The 14,731-nt window shown below is 41.0% G+C and overlaps 1 protein-coding gene across 4 annotated transcripts in view; it reads right to left on the reverse strand.

Moving 5' to 3' along the window:
• The window catches only part of LOC130206922 (calcium-activated potassium channel subunit alpha-1-like), a 135,328-nt gene that overhangs the window by 63,804 nt on the left and 56,793 nt on the right, over nt 1-14,731 (reverse strand). For all 4 annotated transcript variants that reach the window (XM_056435200.1, XM_056435199.1, XM_056435197.1 and 1 more), the window contains exon 3: nt 10,552-10,613. In XM_056435200.1, coding sequence (XP_056291175.1) covers nt 10,552-10,613 — 62 coding nt within the window. The remainder of the gene's footprint in view (nt 1-10,551; nt 10,614-14,731) is intronic.

The following is a 14,731-nucleotide window of genomic DNA, read 5'->3' on the forward strand; positions in this document are numbered from 1 at the left end:
CTGCTGTTTATGTGGCAAATCATGTTTGAATGCATCAGCCGGCATGATAAATACTTTATAAACACAAATCTGCATTCAAAGGAACATATAGAAGAAGCAACAAAGGCAAATAGATATAGATTAGATGTGCTGTATGAGTAAAGCTGTGACTTCTCAGCTGTCCACAAACAGTTAAATAATGAGCCATCCATTCTCTACTGACATCAAAGATATGTAAAAAAAAGAAAAAGAAAAAGTGTTTATAGATATTTAATCTCATCTAATCTAAATGAATACATAATTGCATATTGCCAATGGAAAAAAATAGATGAGCATTTAGCAGCTACTGCAAATCCCAAAGTATTCCCCTCAGAGTGGTTTGACATTCTGGAAGTTTCTCTGTCTGTTGGATGTGAAGAAAACAACAGTTTTTCCAACAACTTTAAAAGGTGATAATAGTATCTTCATGGAATGTTTCCAGCTTGATTTGCTTCCCCCAAGTGGCTAAACACTGAATGCAGATTTAAGTCTAAATAGTCGGCACAAAGTTATGATTTTTGTCAGATTAAAGGATATATAACCAGTGCAGTGGCCATTCAGCGGGGAACCATTTGTCGTGGGCTTGCAGGTTATTGGGGAGCGTGCCTGGTCGGAGCACGGGGCTGGTTTGAGCAGGCCGATTGCTTGGCCTCAAAGAAGTGCTGCTTGCAAAGTTGTCAAAGACCTGTTGATCATCAACTCCAGGAACGTGAGGAAGCAACAAGAATCCATCAGCAAAGGTGAAAAGCAATGAATGAGCCACCATCGGCCTGCTGCAGATGCTCAGCTCAGGCTCCAGAGCCCTGAAGCCCCGCCCCCACTGATGCACAAAGCGCTAATCACTTGTTTATTCATCCATTCATCCATTAATTATCCAAACCGTTTATCCTTTTTTTAGGGTCGCGGGGCGCTGTAGCCGACATTAGGCGAAGGCAGGGTTCACCCTGGACAGGTCGCCAGCCCATCTCAGGGCACATATAGAGACAGACAACCATTCATGCTCACATTCACACTTACGGGCAATTTAGAGTTCAATCAACCTGCATGTCTTTGGACTGTGGGAGGAAACCAGAGAACCCGGAGGGAACCCACGCTGCCACGGGGAGAACATGCAAACTCCACACAGAAGGACCGCCCAGACCGGGAAACGAACCCTCTTGCTGTGAGGCGACAGTGCTAGCCACTACACCACCATGCAGCCCACTTTATCAATATTGAACATGTGTCAAATTTAACCAAATTAGACAGCGCACTCTCTTGAGTCCCCAAGCAAAGCACCTGCCACTTGTGAATTAGATTGGATGAGCGGCCCTTGAGGCAATGAAGAACGGACCCACGGGCAGACAGACTAATTCTTTATTGTTAGATGCAATGCATCGAAAGCATCTTTGGCCTTAACGATCAGTCCAGTGTGCCTGTGTATTGGGTTCATATTAGAGGATTTCATAGCATATGTCCGGGGTCAAAATTGCTGGAAAAGCAACTTTCACACCAACAACCAACAGAGTGTATGTCCAGTCTTAGACCACATTCATTAAATACTTCATTGATGTAGTCTCAACAAAAACTGAGCATGTGTAGCCTCTAAAATGTTTATGAGATGCATGGCTATGGATTTTGTTAAAAAGGTGTTTCTGTTTCTCTTTCCAACACGAAAAGCATGTAAGACAAGCAGAATTCCTATTTCCTCTTTTCAATGTCACTTCATTCTCAAGGGGTTCCTGACCACAAGCTGCTAGTGTCCTGCAGAAATAGATCTGCAGTTCTTATTACTCCTTCAGGTCTGGCACAAACGGGGGGAGAGAGAGAGGGCAAGACGGCAAGACATAGACTTCAAACTTCTACTCATCACATACAAAGTTGCGGGCACAACCGCTCTGAAGATCATCAGGACCAAGCACCAGACCTGGGGTGACCGGGCCTTCTCAGCAGCTGCACCCCCCCACCCCCTCTGGAACGCTCTCCCCATCCATATCCGTCAGGCTCCCACCCTACCATTATTTAAGCAAGCCCTCAAAACACACCTCTTCCAACTCGCTTTCACCTGCTAACCCCTTGCCCCCGATACGACCCATACAGCTTCTCCAGTTTGCTTTCCTTTCTTATTGTTACTTATATGTCCTGTTTGTTTGTTTTGTCTGCTTTCTTTTTGTTTTGTTCTGTTTGTCTCTTGTCCCTTGTAAAGCGTCTTTGTGTACCTAGAAAAGCGCTATATCATCACTAGCTCCTTTAAAGATCTTTTTCCCAAAAACTTTCAAACACTCTTAGCTAAATGCAAATCTGACCTATCTAGGTGGTCTTCACTTCCCCTTCCCTATCCCTTGCTCTTATTAAAATAATAATTCTGTAATTCTTGCCGAATATATCTATATCTTCCAACATATCCCAATTTGCATCAATAAATTTCACCAGTCAACTTCGTCGTTCATTTGGGAAAGTTCATTTGGGATGAGCAACCCGCTTTAAAGTAAAAGATCTATTCTTCAGCGCCCAAGTCGGAGGTGGTTTGTTAAACCCGCCCTCCCTCACTGGGCTACTACTGGAATGTCCATTTATCCGACCTTTACTGGACTGTCCAAAAACCCCCCACCCCATGGGTTCATGAGATCTCCTCTTCTCTCTCCTCTTTTCCTTACACTCTGTCCCATGCTCCCAACTTCCCATATTTCATAATAATTTTTTAAAATTTGGCAACAATTACCACTTCAGTTATTTGAATTCAAGACAAGACAGAACAACACGGCTTAGAGCCTCAATCAAAATTAAATAATCACTATTTTTTTATTTTTCCATCCTTCCCGGACCCCAAATTTTGTATGCCCCAAACGTTTGTGTCAACAACAAATTCATTACAAAGATGGTTTCTTTTCTTTAATTTTTTCATCCCTGTCAGCACAGTCATCCCACCATCTAGTCCGCTTTTTCTTTTCTTCCAAATTAGGCATTTTTCCGAATCCAACCGCCCCCCCCAACCGCCCCTGAATCAGGAATTGACCAGTTTTCTTATCAGCTCATCCTTCTACTCTATTCGGGAAACTTGCCTCCTTGGCCTTGACCTAAACTTGCCTCCTTGGGAGTGACATTACTACAGGGAAGTGGAGTGATGCTTGGATGGAGGATTATGAGGGACATTCTTCACTTGGTACTTCATGCATCTGCTGCTAATGCAGTCTGTGCTATGTAGTGGTGCTACACCAATGCTAAGGCAGCCTACATATACCTACCTTAGGTTCCTGCAATGCCAGATGCAGAGTGAATATTCCCACACAGCCATATGTTTTGATTTAAGCCTGCCCCTGATGATCACACCTGAATGTTTCCTCCCTAATGGCCAAACAGGCCCTTAACACACCCCCCCCCCCCACACTCCCACTTGCTTACCCCCTTTAACTTTACCCTCTAACTGCCTTCCCCAACCCCAACACAGAACCCACCCCACACCCCGTCATCGCCTTCACACCCTTCTGCCGGAGCAAGCCGCCATTCTCCCTAAACCACCACACAGCAGGACCACATAGGACTATTAATACAGGACCTATTACAGTGTATTAATCTCGACAGATAAGATGACTCGAATTACACTGATTGACAATGACCTTATCCACAAGACCTGAGGAGAGACTAATTAACCCTGATGCTGATAAGGTGAATGATGATGTGCTGAAGAGATGCTGATGAGCCCTTTCCTTATTGACTATTAATATCCTTTTTCCATGTTTTTTTTCTTTATTTTTCATCTTTTTTTTTACTCTTTATTTATTGACTATTTTTTTTTTATATTTTTTTTATTTTTTTTTTTTTATTTTTTATTTTTTTTATTTTTTTCTTTTTTTTATATTTTTTTTTGTTTTGTTTTTCTTTTTTTTGTTTTTATTTCTTTTCTTTTTCTTTTCTTTTCGGACCTTGGGGGTTAGGGTACTTGCTGGGGGACATCTGGGGTAACTGGGTACGATGGGATTAAAAATATCTAAAAATCGCTATAGAAGTCTAAATTACTATAGCCCTACAAAAGAGACGGGAGAGAAGAGAGGCAGTGACAGTAAGAGGGCGAGGAAGATGTGAACGTGACAGAGTGAAGAGGGAGAGGGACTGTGTTCCCAGAGGAATGCTCTCTGCTTCTATGCCATTGTCAGAGACTGGATTTGTATGGATCAACAGATCAGTGGTTTCATACCCTCACGACTCTCTTTTCTATTTTAAAATTATTCTCTAAAAGAGAAGTTATATTGTATCTAGTGTGATATTATTTTTCTACACCACACTAGATCCCCAAATGGGAGGAGAGCACTTTACAAAAACAGCTTGAGTTCCTCAAAGTTTAAGAGGTACACTTGAATGCACCATGAAATCCCTGTTGGAGATACATGCTTTACAGTGGAAAAAGAAAAGTGATGTGGACACGTGATCGATTTTAAGAAGAGAAACATGAACTCAGTTCTCTGAGCCCTGTTTTCTTCACTGTGGTCTCCTCTGGTTCCTGCAGTTTATATTTCTTCTGCAGCCTATACACTGTAGTTTGTTCCTGTCAACAGCATGCTCATTGTTTACCCAAGTCATGTAGAAAGTGGCCATGGTGTCTCGAAAAGTTCAGCAACATTGTCATCTTTTTCTTTAGATGCAGAAGATGAAGAGTAGAAAACAATACTGCTTTAGTAGGAATGAGAAGCTTATTTTGATTGTCTTTCAATTTTATATAAAACAAATATGGTATATATAAAATCAATAAACTATCTAAATCTCAACTTCCTCTGACCAGGAACTCAACTAGAGAAGTCAAACTCATTTGTTCACGAGGGCAAAGGAGTATGTTGATGATTTTGTTCTAATAATAGTCTGAAACACCTTCAGCCAGTCAGCAGGAGGTGGCCCTTTGTTAGCCCGCACATGACCTTGGTTAGCTGCAGGAGCAACAGCAAGGTCGCCCTCTGAGAAAACAATAACAACAGCACACTGCTCCCAGCTTGTCTAATGCTCACAACCACAGTGCAACGCACCAAATCTGAGTCATTCTTCATACCTCACTAATGTCTTCTGCTCTAGTAAGCTCATAAGCATCTTAGAATTTATGTCGCCACATACAATCAACATACAACCCAAACAAAAAAATGTGAATGCATTTATAACGTGATTTGAATGGCTGAATGTCGAGCTTACATGCAGTATTCCTCCTGAGGGTAGTGCATGTAAGTTTAGGGGATACATGCAGGGAGAGGTCTGTGAAGCAGAAAGAAGGCCTTACTTACATGATTGATTTAGGCCAAGGCACCATTACTAAAATAAGAAATACTTTAGCACCTACAAGGGCAATGGACAAATAAAACCTCTCCACGGAGGCTAAAAATAGCAAACTCAATTTTTTCATCTGAATGCAAATGACTTGCATATCGCTTCATGCAATTCCTCTACAAAGACATTATTTATTTTAGAGACCAAAGGACTGGTTTGTGAGCGAAAATAGCACACCACTAAAATAAACCCAAAACTCTGTAATGCTCAACAAAACATACTCAAAATTAGAATAAGAGAGAGAGAGAGAGCGAGAGAGAGAGAGAGTGAATGCGACAGCGATGTAAAAAGAAGCTCCATCTTTGCAAGAGACCAATTACACTTAGGTTTACTTTGATTCATTTATTCAGAAGCCAGGCGAAGCTAAACTGCACATATCACTCCTCGTTTGAACACAAACCAATTGAGAGATAAAAACTGTAATTATGTGCCACATTCAGAGGTTATCGGCACATTGATTAACATTGTCAAGCAAATTAAGTTGGTGGTACTAGATTTTTTAAATTCTATTTTCAGGTCATTAAATGAGGGCATTGAGATATCCTCATGTAAAATAACTTTCAATCAGTACAAAAAAAGTATCTACAGCCATGGGAACCGTAAACAAGGCAATTAGCAAAATATATAATTATGCAAAATCGTTTGGTAACGGTGGTGGGAGGTGCAAAGTAGCATGTTTTCATGCTTTTTCTAGCCATTTATCATTATTATGTGAGTTCCAGTGCATTCATAAATATAAATGGTATTTGTTAGGAATCAAAAGTGGTGCATTTGCTTTTTTAAATATTGAACTATCTGAGTGGAAGCTGAAAGAGTTAACGGGAATTGACAATGTGGCTAGACATTCCAAAAAAAGAGCCACAAAGGCACTTATCATTTCCATTTAATCTTGGGTTTATTAAGTTAACTGCATGCTTTGCTTGGTTCACGCTGCTGTCTGAAAATAACCATTCCGCTCTGCATTCAGGGATATCAGGCAACTGCAACAGCAAAAGGCCTTTACATTGATGACTTTGATAAACCAGAAAAATTATCACACTTTAAGCGACTTTGCTAATCTTTCCAGTCATTTTCTACTTGAGACTTCAATTAATCTTTAACGCATCAAAGCTGCATTTACCAGAATGACACCCAGCGTAATTTTTTAGTCTCATTAGAATAATACCTGAGGTCTAACATGTTATACTATCACACTAATGTTCAGCTCGGCAGGACTGCGAACATCGTCACCGCTCTCTGCTCATGCTCAGACTCCAGGAGAGGCTCCACAAACATACAACAGTGCTGCATTGTTTCATTGCATATTATCTATAAGTGTGATGTTGACATTTCATGATCTCTTTTTTTCTCCAGAGCAAATGTTGATAACTCGCTGGCTCATTCAGATTCTCCCTACAAGTGTGTGAAAAAGTATACAATTACATTTTAGGAAATGGCTGAAAATTTGATTTTTAAATAAGATATTTCTTTCTGCCACTGTTTGTGTATTTAATCTGTAGCCACTTGGGAAAGGAACCGACTACAACCTGCGTCTACTCGTGGTTACATGGTCTTCTCTGACCCACTTGGAGACTCAATCCATCCAGATCAAGGACAGGTCCTTATACAGGTTAGCCTTCACCGAGCTTTTCTCACTGCTTTTCTCACCTTACCCCATTAATTAGCCACTAGGCGATGTTTTTCCACCCAGACATTGATCTCACACTACTGCTAGAGTTACAGGCACAGGTCGCTGCTTATGAGGTCTCTGAGACGAGAAGACAGAATGTGTGTGCGTTTATACATGACTATGCAAGTGTGTGCATGTGAAAGCCAGCATGTGTGGAAGGAAGGGGTCGAGAGAGGAGTGAAATAGAAACAGAAGTGGAGCAGGAACAAGGGCATCCCTTTACCGGCAGCCTGCAGAGACTTTGTCCTACATTCCTCTCTATATGTTTCATGGGAGCACAGAGGAGGAAAAAAAAGGGATGAAGGATGAGCGAAGGTGTTAAAGCAGATTCTGAAGGTAGGATGCACTATCCTCCCAGAATGTCACCATTCTGGGAGGATGCACTATCCTCCCAGAATGTCACCAAAATAGCATCAGTTTGGCAAGTTAAGTCTGCTGCAGAGGAACAGAAAAGACAGCATCTTATCCTACACCATCATGTGTTGTGCAGAACTGTGGTAAACAAACAGATGGTCATTCTCAGGGAAGGCTCATATTAAATCCCAATCATTTAAAAAAACATACAACAACAACACGGTTGCCAAGTCAATGCCGAGTAATCTTTGTGTTTAACTGGGAGAGCAGCCAATGAGAAATGCCCTCCCCTCAAACGGTCTACCTGCTTCCACAAAAGGCTTTGCAGTGTTTTTCTGTGGATCTTTGCTGCAGGATATTGGCCAACCGAGCTCCTGCTACAAAACACCCACATGCCAAAAGCTAGGAACAAAACAGTTCCTGGAAGACTATTGCCTGGCCATCAGAATGGTATACTTTTCATTTTACTCAGTGTGCGTATGTCCTTGCCCTAAGGGGTTTCCCGGCTTCACTGAGGAAGACATCAAAAGCTCATTGTGCAGCCCCAGGCTCCCCAGGTCCAACCCACATGCACTTATTCCACCACATGACTCTTTTAGCTATTACCACAGGAACTCGACCTTCATTTGTCCCATTATTGTTGCCTTTTTTACAGCCAATTTGAAAAAGGATGTTCAAGTCATCCGATGGCTAAAATGGCAGTTTGACCATAAACCATTGAGCCTGAATAGTTCATGGGTCTGTGACTGAATCCTGAGACGCTATTACGTTGGACAGACATGGCTGGTAAACAAAAAGGGTCTTTGTCAGTAGACAATACATAAAGATGACAGTTTATTGACATGTAGCCCCGATAGGGCGGCTGTAGCTCAGTGGGGTAAGGGGGTCGACCTGCAACCCCAAGGTTGTCGGTTCGATCCCCGCTCTCCCCATTAGTTGCGAGTCAAAGTGTCCATGAGCAAGGCACTGAACCCCCAGTTGCTCCCCGGGCGCATCACTGCAGCCCACTGCTCCTTAATAACTAGGGATGGGTTAAATGCAGAGAACACATGTTGTTGCCGGTGTACCTGTACTCTGTGCAATGACAATAGATTGAATCCAATCCAATGTAACAATGGGTGTAGAGCACATAAGAGACCCCAGCTGTTGTAGTGAAGGTATGCTTAGGATGTCAAAGCCCCCTGCGTCGACTCAACCTGTTCTGGGTTGATGAGTAGTCCCCCTGAGAAGATGTGCACACACAAGTGACAAGCTCGAGCTAATCACGATGATGAGAGCAGGGAAAAGGCCTCAGCTTAATGGGAGCACCGACGGATCCGGGCAATGCCTCAGGGAAGCCGACTCACAAGTGCCTTTTTTTATTGCATCACAGAAACACTAAATGTAACAGTCTTGTACAAGAAGCCATTTATCCTGGTGACATATTGAAGGTTTAATTTCACCCTAACTCCAATAATTGCCTGTTGTCTGCATCCCAACAATTCTCTGTGGCTGCTATTTGTACTGGATTTTAATAATTCATTCACTATTAATCATCCACATGGCCAATGATGGATTGGGGTAATTGCTTTGCATTAGTCATCATATGACTATTAATTATACACTTTTTTATGAAGCATATTTGTCTCCAGGACCCCTTTTTGCTTTAAAAATAAGCCAGAGGTTGAGAGAAAAGCAAAGAGGGCGTGATAAGAAGGAAGAAAAGGTTTTTAACCTGATGTACCTGTATACATGGATGACTAGAATCATGCTACGAATAATTTCCCACCACTGCTGAGATAAGACTGTACAAGTTGGAGTTTTAGATTAAGTTATTTTGACAATTTCATATCAATATCCCTGTGTGAGACTTTCTGTTCCCGCAGGGACAGGATTTCAAAGATATTGTGTTAAAGCTTGCTCTTACGTAAAGATATCATCCGACACAATAGCCAAGGAATGAATGTGATGAAATAAAAAGATACAGTACCAGGTCAATATGTTCTGGTCCTTTTGCAATCAACACCGCATAACTGCAGGCACAACAGCATCGTTTAGAGCATTCCTTTTGGTAAATCAGTGGTGCATGAACTACTGTGAGTCAAAGGCACATAGTTATTTGTTGAGGATGGCAAAACGTGTTTGGTTATTGCACTGCCAGAGGCACATGCAACAACTTCTACACAGTTGGAAACAATAAATTGCCTCTTTTTCTTTGATTTAAAATCAGTGCACTGTGAGGCTCCAAAACGGTCTGCTACAGAAGCTTTCGATAACTGTAGTCAGGAAGTGTAAATTGGCATCAGCAAACACACAGTATAAAGTAACACCTTCAAAACTGTGCCTGAGAGATATAATACATTTGATTTTGTTCTCGATTTTGTTTCTTGAAACAGAAAAAGCAGAAATGGTTTGCGGGAAAAAAACATGTAATGCATAGCGTTATAGATATATATATATATATATATATATATATGTGTAGTATTTCCTGGTAAATGTCAAAATAGTTTTGCTGTTGAATAGAGAGTTTAATCTACGGTACACATGTACACATGAACCCATGATCACACCACTAATCAAAGTGAATTAAGCTTAGAAGAATGTCTTCAGGTGCCCCTCTTGTTTTTATGTTTACGGTAAACATAAAAACAAGTTTATTTAAACAGTTTACCTGATAATGGATCATGTCTCCAGTGATTATCGGTTTCGCTGACAAAACTTATGATTCAATAATTCTATGAAACACAAACACCTCAAAACATTTAACATTTTTAAACGGTCTCTTTTGGAAGGTAACGTTTGGGTGTGGATGGTGTGAAAGTAGCTGCAGTGGTTGTCAGAGAGATGCCAGGCTTGCAATCTGCCAGCCAGGGATATGACTGACAATTCACACACACACACTCACTTACGCACACATATAACAACTACCCAACACACACAGTGTCTGCCTGTCTCTGTTACCATGGAAACTGTCAGGCATCCCATTGAAAAAATCCTCAGATGCAGATGTGCGTGTGTGCATCACGGCTTGCGGGGGAGTGAATACGTTCATTTGCATAACAGAGATTGCAGTGTGTGGAGATGAGAAATAACCTATCATCCAGATACAGTGTGTCGGGAAATATATATGCAATCAACAAATACAAGTACAGTTCATCTTTATCTAGATTTCAACAGTAAATATGTTGGAGCATGTGTGAAATTTCAAACAATTTCAGAAAACACGTGATAAAATGTATACTTACTCTGAGGAGTCTATGAAGTATATTCCAAGGGCCCCGATGCTGAGCGCAAAGACCGACACCACCTGAGACGAGAAAGTCGCAGACAAAAGAGAAATTACTTTCATGCATAGAGCAGCAAAAGTCTTCTAACCGTGCTCATTAATGTACTCTATAGTAAACAAAGTATTCAGTTGGGGACACAAAAGGAAACACTCGTGACAGCATCTGTAATTAAACAGAGACTTTCCTCCTGTGGGTTGCAGAACATTTTCAAAAACAATGCGCTGAATAATAAATGCTCACCCTCGTGTCAGCAAATAAATACAGCCTATTAAAAACAGGCAGAGCCAAGTCAGTACAATCATAGGAAGCAAAGAAAGGACCCACATGTGTAAGCTCAACTGCTCAGAGAGCAGCAACAATGTGTTGAGAGGAAGTGCTTAGAGAAGACCCCAGTTATCAAGTATGGACATGCACCTCTCAACGACTTGTGCTGAGTCAGCGCTTGCATTGTGTGAAATTGCGGCCCTGCTGGACTGTGGTCTTTATAATGTTTCAGTGACTATGTACAGTGTACACTATGACCGGCAAGGTAAGTCCACCTGCGGAGATAGCAGCAAAACCTGAGCCGTGCATCTAAACGAGTTATTCATGCAACATAATTTTATTCACATGATTTATGAAAACTGAATGAACAGATAGTGAATTAATTTAAATCAATGCCTCTTGATAGCATATCTTGTAAAAAATACTTTGTCAGTCGTATCTTGTGTATATTCATTTTGTGTTCTGTGTAATATTGGAAATTGTTACTTTTATAAAGATAGAGGCTTTAAATAAGCCCAGTGGGCTTTCTGTCTCTTCCTGCACTGTGATATTATTTATCAATGTTATGTTTGTATATCATTTTGAATTGTGCAAACTAAACTAAATATCAGAAAACTACAAAATAAGAAAAGCGCCACGTTTCTTCTTGGTTAAAAACATATTTTATCTTGTATATACTTGATGACACAAAACGTGAATGTATTACATACTGTAGCATCACAGTAACATTAGTTGTAAAACTGAATTGTTAGCTTTTAATAGTAGGACAGACAAAACACACAACATTTTTAAATTTTGTGTCGTAGATGTAGAACAATTCTGAGCTGGTTGGATATTGTTTTCTGTTTTTATGATTATCCTCTTTGCAGCAGCTGACCAGCGTAGCGATGCACAATAGTTCCTCCCCCATGGGGATCAGCTCTTCCATTAAGCCATCTCCCAATAGAAGCCCACTGTCCCTGCTGATTGTCCCAATCATTATTGATGATGGGACCTTGATTACTTTCATGTGATGGTCCTTTAGATTGATCCTATGCATTGTGAAAAAAAACATCCCCATACATTTCTTATCGTTTGTGGCTTAATGGAGGACGAAAGCAAGGATATCAATCAATGTTATGCACAAAGGAGGAAGGAGAAGGCTGAAACTCTATGATACGATGAGGCTGTGTGAATGAAAAGCCTCCACTGGTCTGATTGGGATTAGAAGGGACTGAATTGACTGGAGGCTGATCCAAAGAATGTGCTGTACTGGAATACAAATTTGTCTGGTTTCCCTTAAAATGGTATCGTAGCATTGTTATGAATCCCACTGCTCTTCTGCAAAGCTGGGAAAGGCAGACACGATGGATTGAGGTCATGAATGGATCTTGAGTAGTTAGAGTTAGGATGGAAAAAATCAAGTTACCAGTGACTCAGCAAGCATAGGCTCCTAATGCTGCACAGGGCAGGTCTTGCCAAGAGGAGCACTGGGATTCATAATTAAATGGCATATAATGCTTATAGTGAGATAGTATTTTGCAGGTGCAGGGTGAACGCCAAAGCCAAACTGACTGAAGGCTACTGGGTTGAAAATTAATAATATCTGAAGGTGTGCAGTCAGAAAGAGGTGGTTGATGTTGGACTGTAGTTAATGTAGACACCAGTGTTTGACAAAGTAGAAGAATGCATGGAATTAATAGGTTAATATATGTTGCATCAATTGTGCCCTCTTTATTTTTTACTGAGAGTTCTCCAATGTTATAGAGCCCCATTTTAGGTGTTGCTGAGAGAGAAGACATTTATATTTTGACACAACCCCATTCCACAATGACATCATCATATCTAAGTTGACTTGACTACAAACAAAAGTTGTCTTTTTTTCTGTGAAACGTGACACTGTCAGACCTCCTCACATGGAGGAGCATCATTTCAAGCATTGCCCTGAAATGCGATGTGCAGACAATGCATAGAGATGCATTCACTGACATTTCCTTGGAGCTAGTGCTTGTGGTAGTAGCAGGGTCATAAGGGTTGAGAAAGAGAAAGAGAGAAAGAGAGGACAGGAGAAAAGATCAGAGAGATGTATAGCTGAGCAGTGGTTGGTTGCTGAAAAGCTGTGCAGTGAACAGTGAACACCCAGCGATGAGCTGACGAGATAAGAAACGTCATCATCTTAAACTGACCCAGTTATTCAGCTGTGAAAGCTGGTTCTCTCTCTCTCCCTCCCTCTCCCTCTCCCTCTCTACCACTCACTATGTCTACGAGGGCTAGCTGTCGACCTCAAACCCACAATCTACAAGAATGGTAATGGCAGAGGGGCATTCCCTCCGCCTACAAAAGAAAGTGAGAAATTTAAAAAAGGATTGCTAAGTATAGCTGTTGTTGCAGCTGTGGTAATTGTAAATTACTTAATGGGGCTGTTTACAGTATGCAGAGTAATGATGCACATGCGGTAAAATGACACGAGTGAGACAAACTGGTCGCCATGGTGTCAAAGGAGCAGCATTCGGGTGTGATGTCTACATTTTATTGGTAATAGCCGTGTAGGATTTCATTGGCTTATTTAACGTGCAAAGCTTAATCTGTCAGTTTCCTATGTGCACTTTACCAGAAATACTGGAAGAGTGGAAGTGTAAAAGAGAGCAGCGACAAATTGCAAGTGCGTGTATCTGTGTGTGTGTGTGTGTGTGTATATGCGTGTGTGTGTGTGTGTGTGTGTGTGTATAGGTGTGTGTGTGTGTGTGTGTGTGGTGCACTACAATGTGTGCAGGTTTTAAGTTCCCGTTTTGCTGGTGGGCTAAATGTGGCAGCTCTCACATGACACTGTTAATGCATAATAATAATAACATGTAATGACTTACATGTCCAAATCTGACACTCACTTTATTTTGTCTAAATAAATTTGAGAACTCATATATTATGTGAGGTGCCCTAAAGGTAAGGTAAAGAAGTGTATTGTCATTGTAAGAAAAACATACAACGAAAATAAGTTGGCGACTCATTCGGTACAGCAGCAAAAGTAAAAACATGTATACAAATATTCAGACAGGACATTTTAAACAAGACGTTTAAAAAATAAAAAATAAGAATAAATTAAACACAGTTATCAATGGCTTAAAAGTGAACGCGTGTCATGTAAATGACTGTTTTACTGTCTGGTGCTAGCTGGGTGTGGTGCTCTAAAACAGAATTTCCCACAAGACTTCCACTTCCAACAGGGATCCTGTCCCAAGACTTCCTCTGCCTCTTAAATGCAGCCTTTAACCAGGAGAGAGCCTTGTCTTCACATTGAGGATGAGCAGGTAAAGAGAGTGGTGACTCAAAGATGTGTGTCTCCTCTGCATTACAGTTCAAACGGTCAAGATGGAGGACAGAACTCAGTTAAAGATCCCATATTGTAAGAAGTTAGATTCTCATCTCTTTTCTTATTCAAAAACAGGTCTGAGTACTATATAAATACCATGAAGGTATTGGAAGACACAGCCTTCTGTACACACACCTGGATCCAGTAGATAGGAGTCTTTGAAGGTAGGCAAACTAGATTCAATCTTTAGGTGACTTATATAGTCTCAGTAAATCCATCAAAACACTTGTGTGTACGTTCAAGCCCTCGAGCGTTAAGGAACCAGGACTGTTGTCCGTTGGACACAAAGGAGGAAGTCAGGTGAAGTTATTGTAGAGTCACAAACTCTGCGTAAGGGAAGAGGTCGAGTGGATGGGAGGCTGAACAAAACATGGGTACACTTAGCTTGGTAGAGTTTACACTACACAACTATAATATATCATACAATAATCCTTGTGGTTTTGTTGGTGAGGTCAAGGGGCTTACCATGTTTAAGTGTAGGATTTGTTTCAAAATCATCTGTGTGCCTTTCCTAAATAATCTGATGTC

Source organism: Pseudoliparis swirei, chromosome 17 (assembly GCF_029220125.1).
Source record: "Pseudoliparis swirei isolate HS2019 ecotype Mariana Trench chromosome 17, NWPU_hadal_v1, whole genome shotgun sequence".
In the NCBI taxonomy this organism is placed as follows: domain Eukaryota; kingdom Metazoa; phylum Chordata; class Actinopteri; order Perciformes; family Liparidae; genus Pseudoliparis; species Pseudoliparis swirei.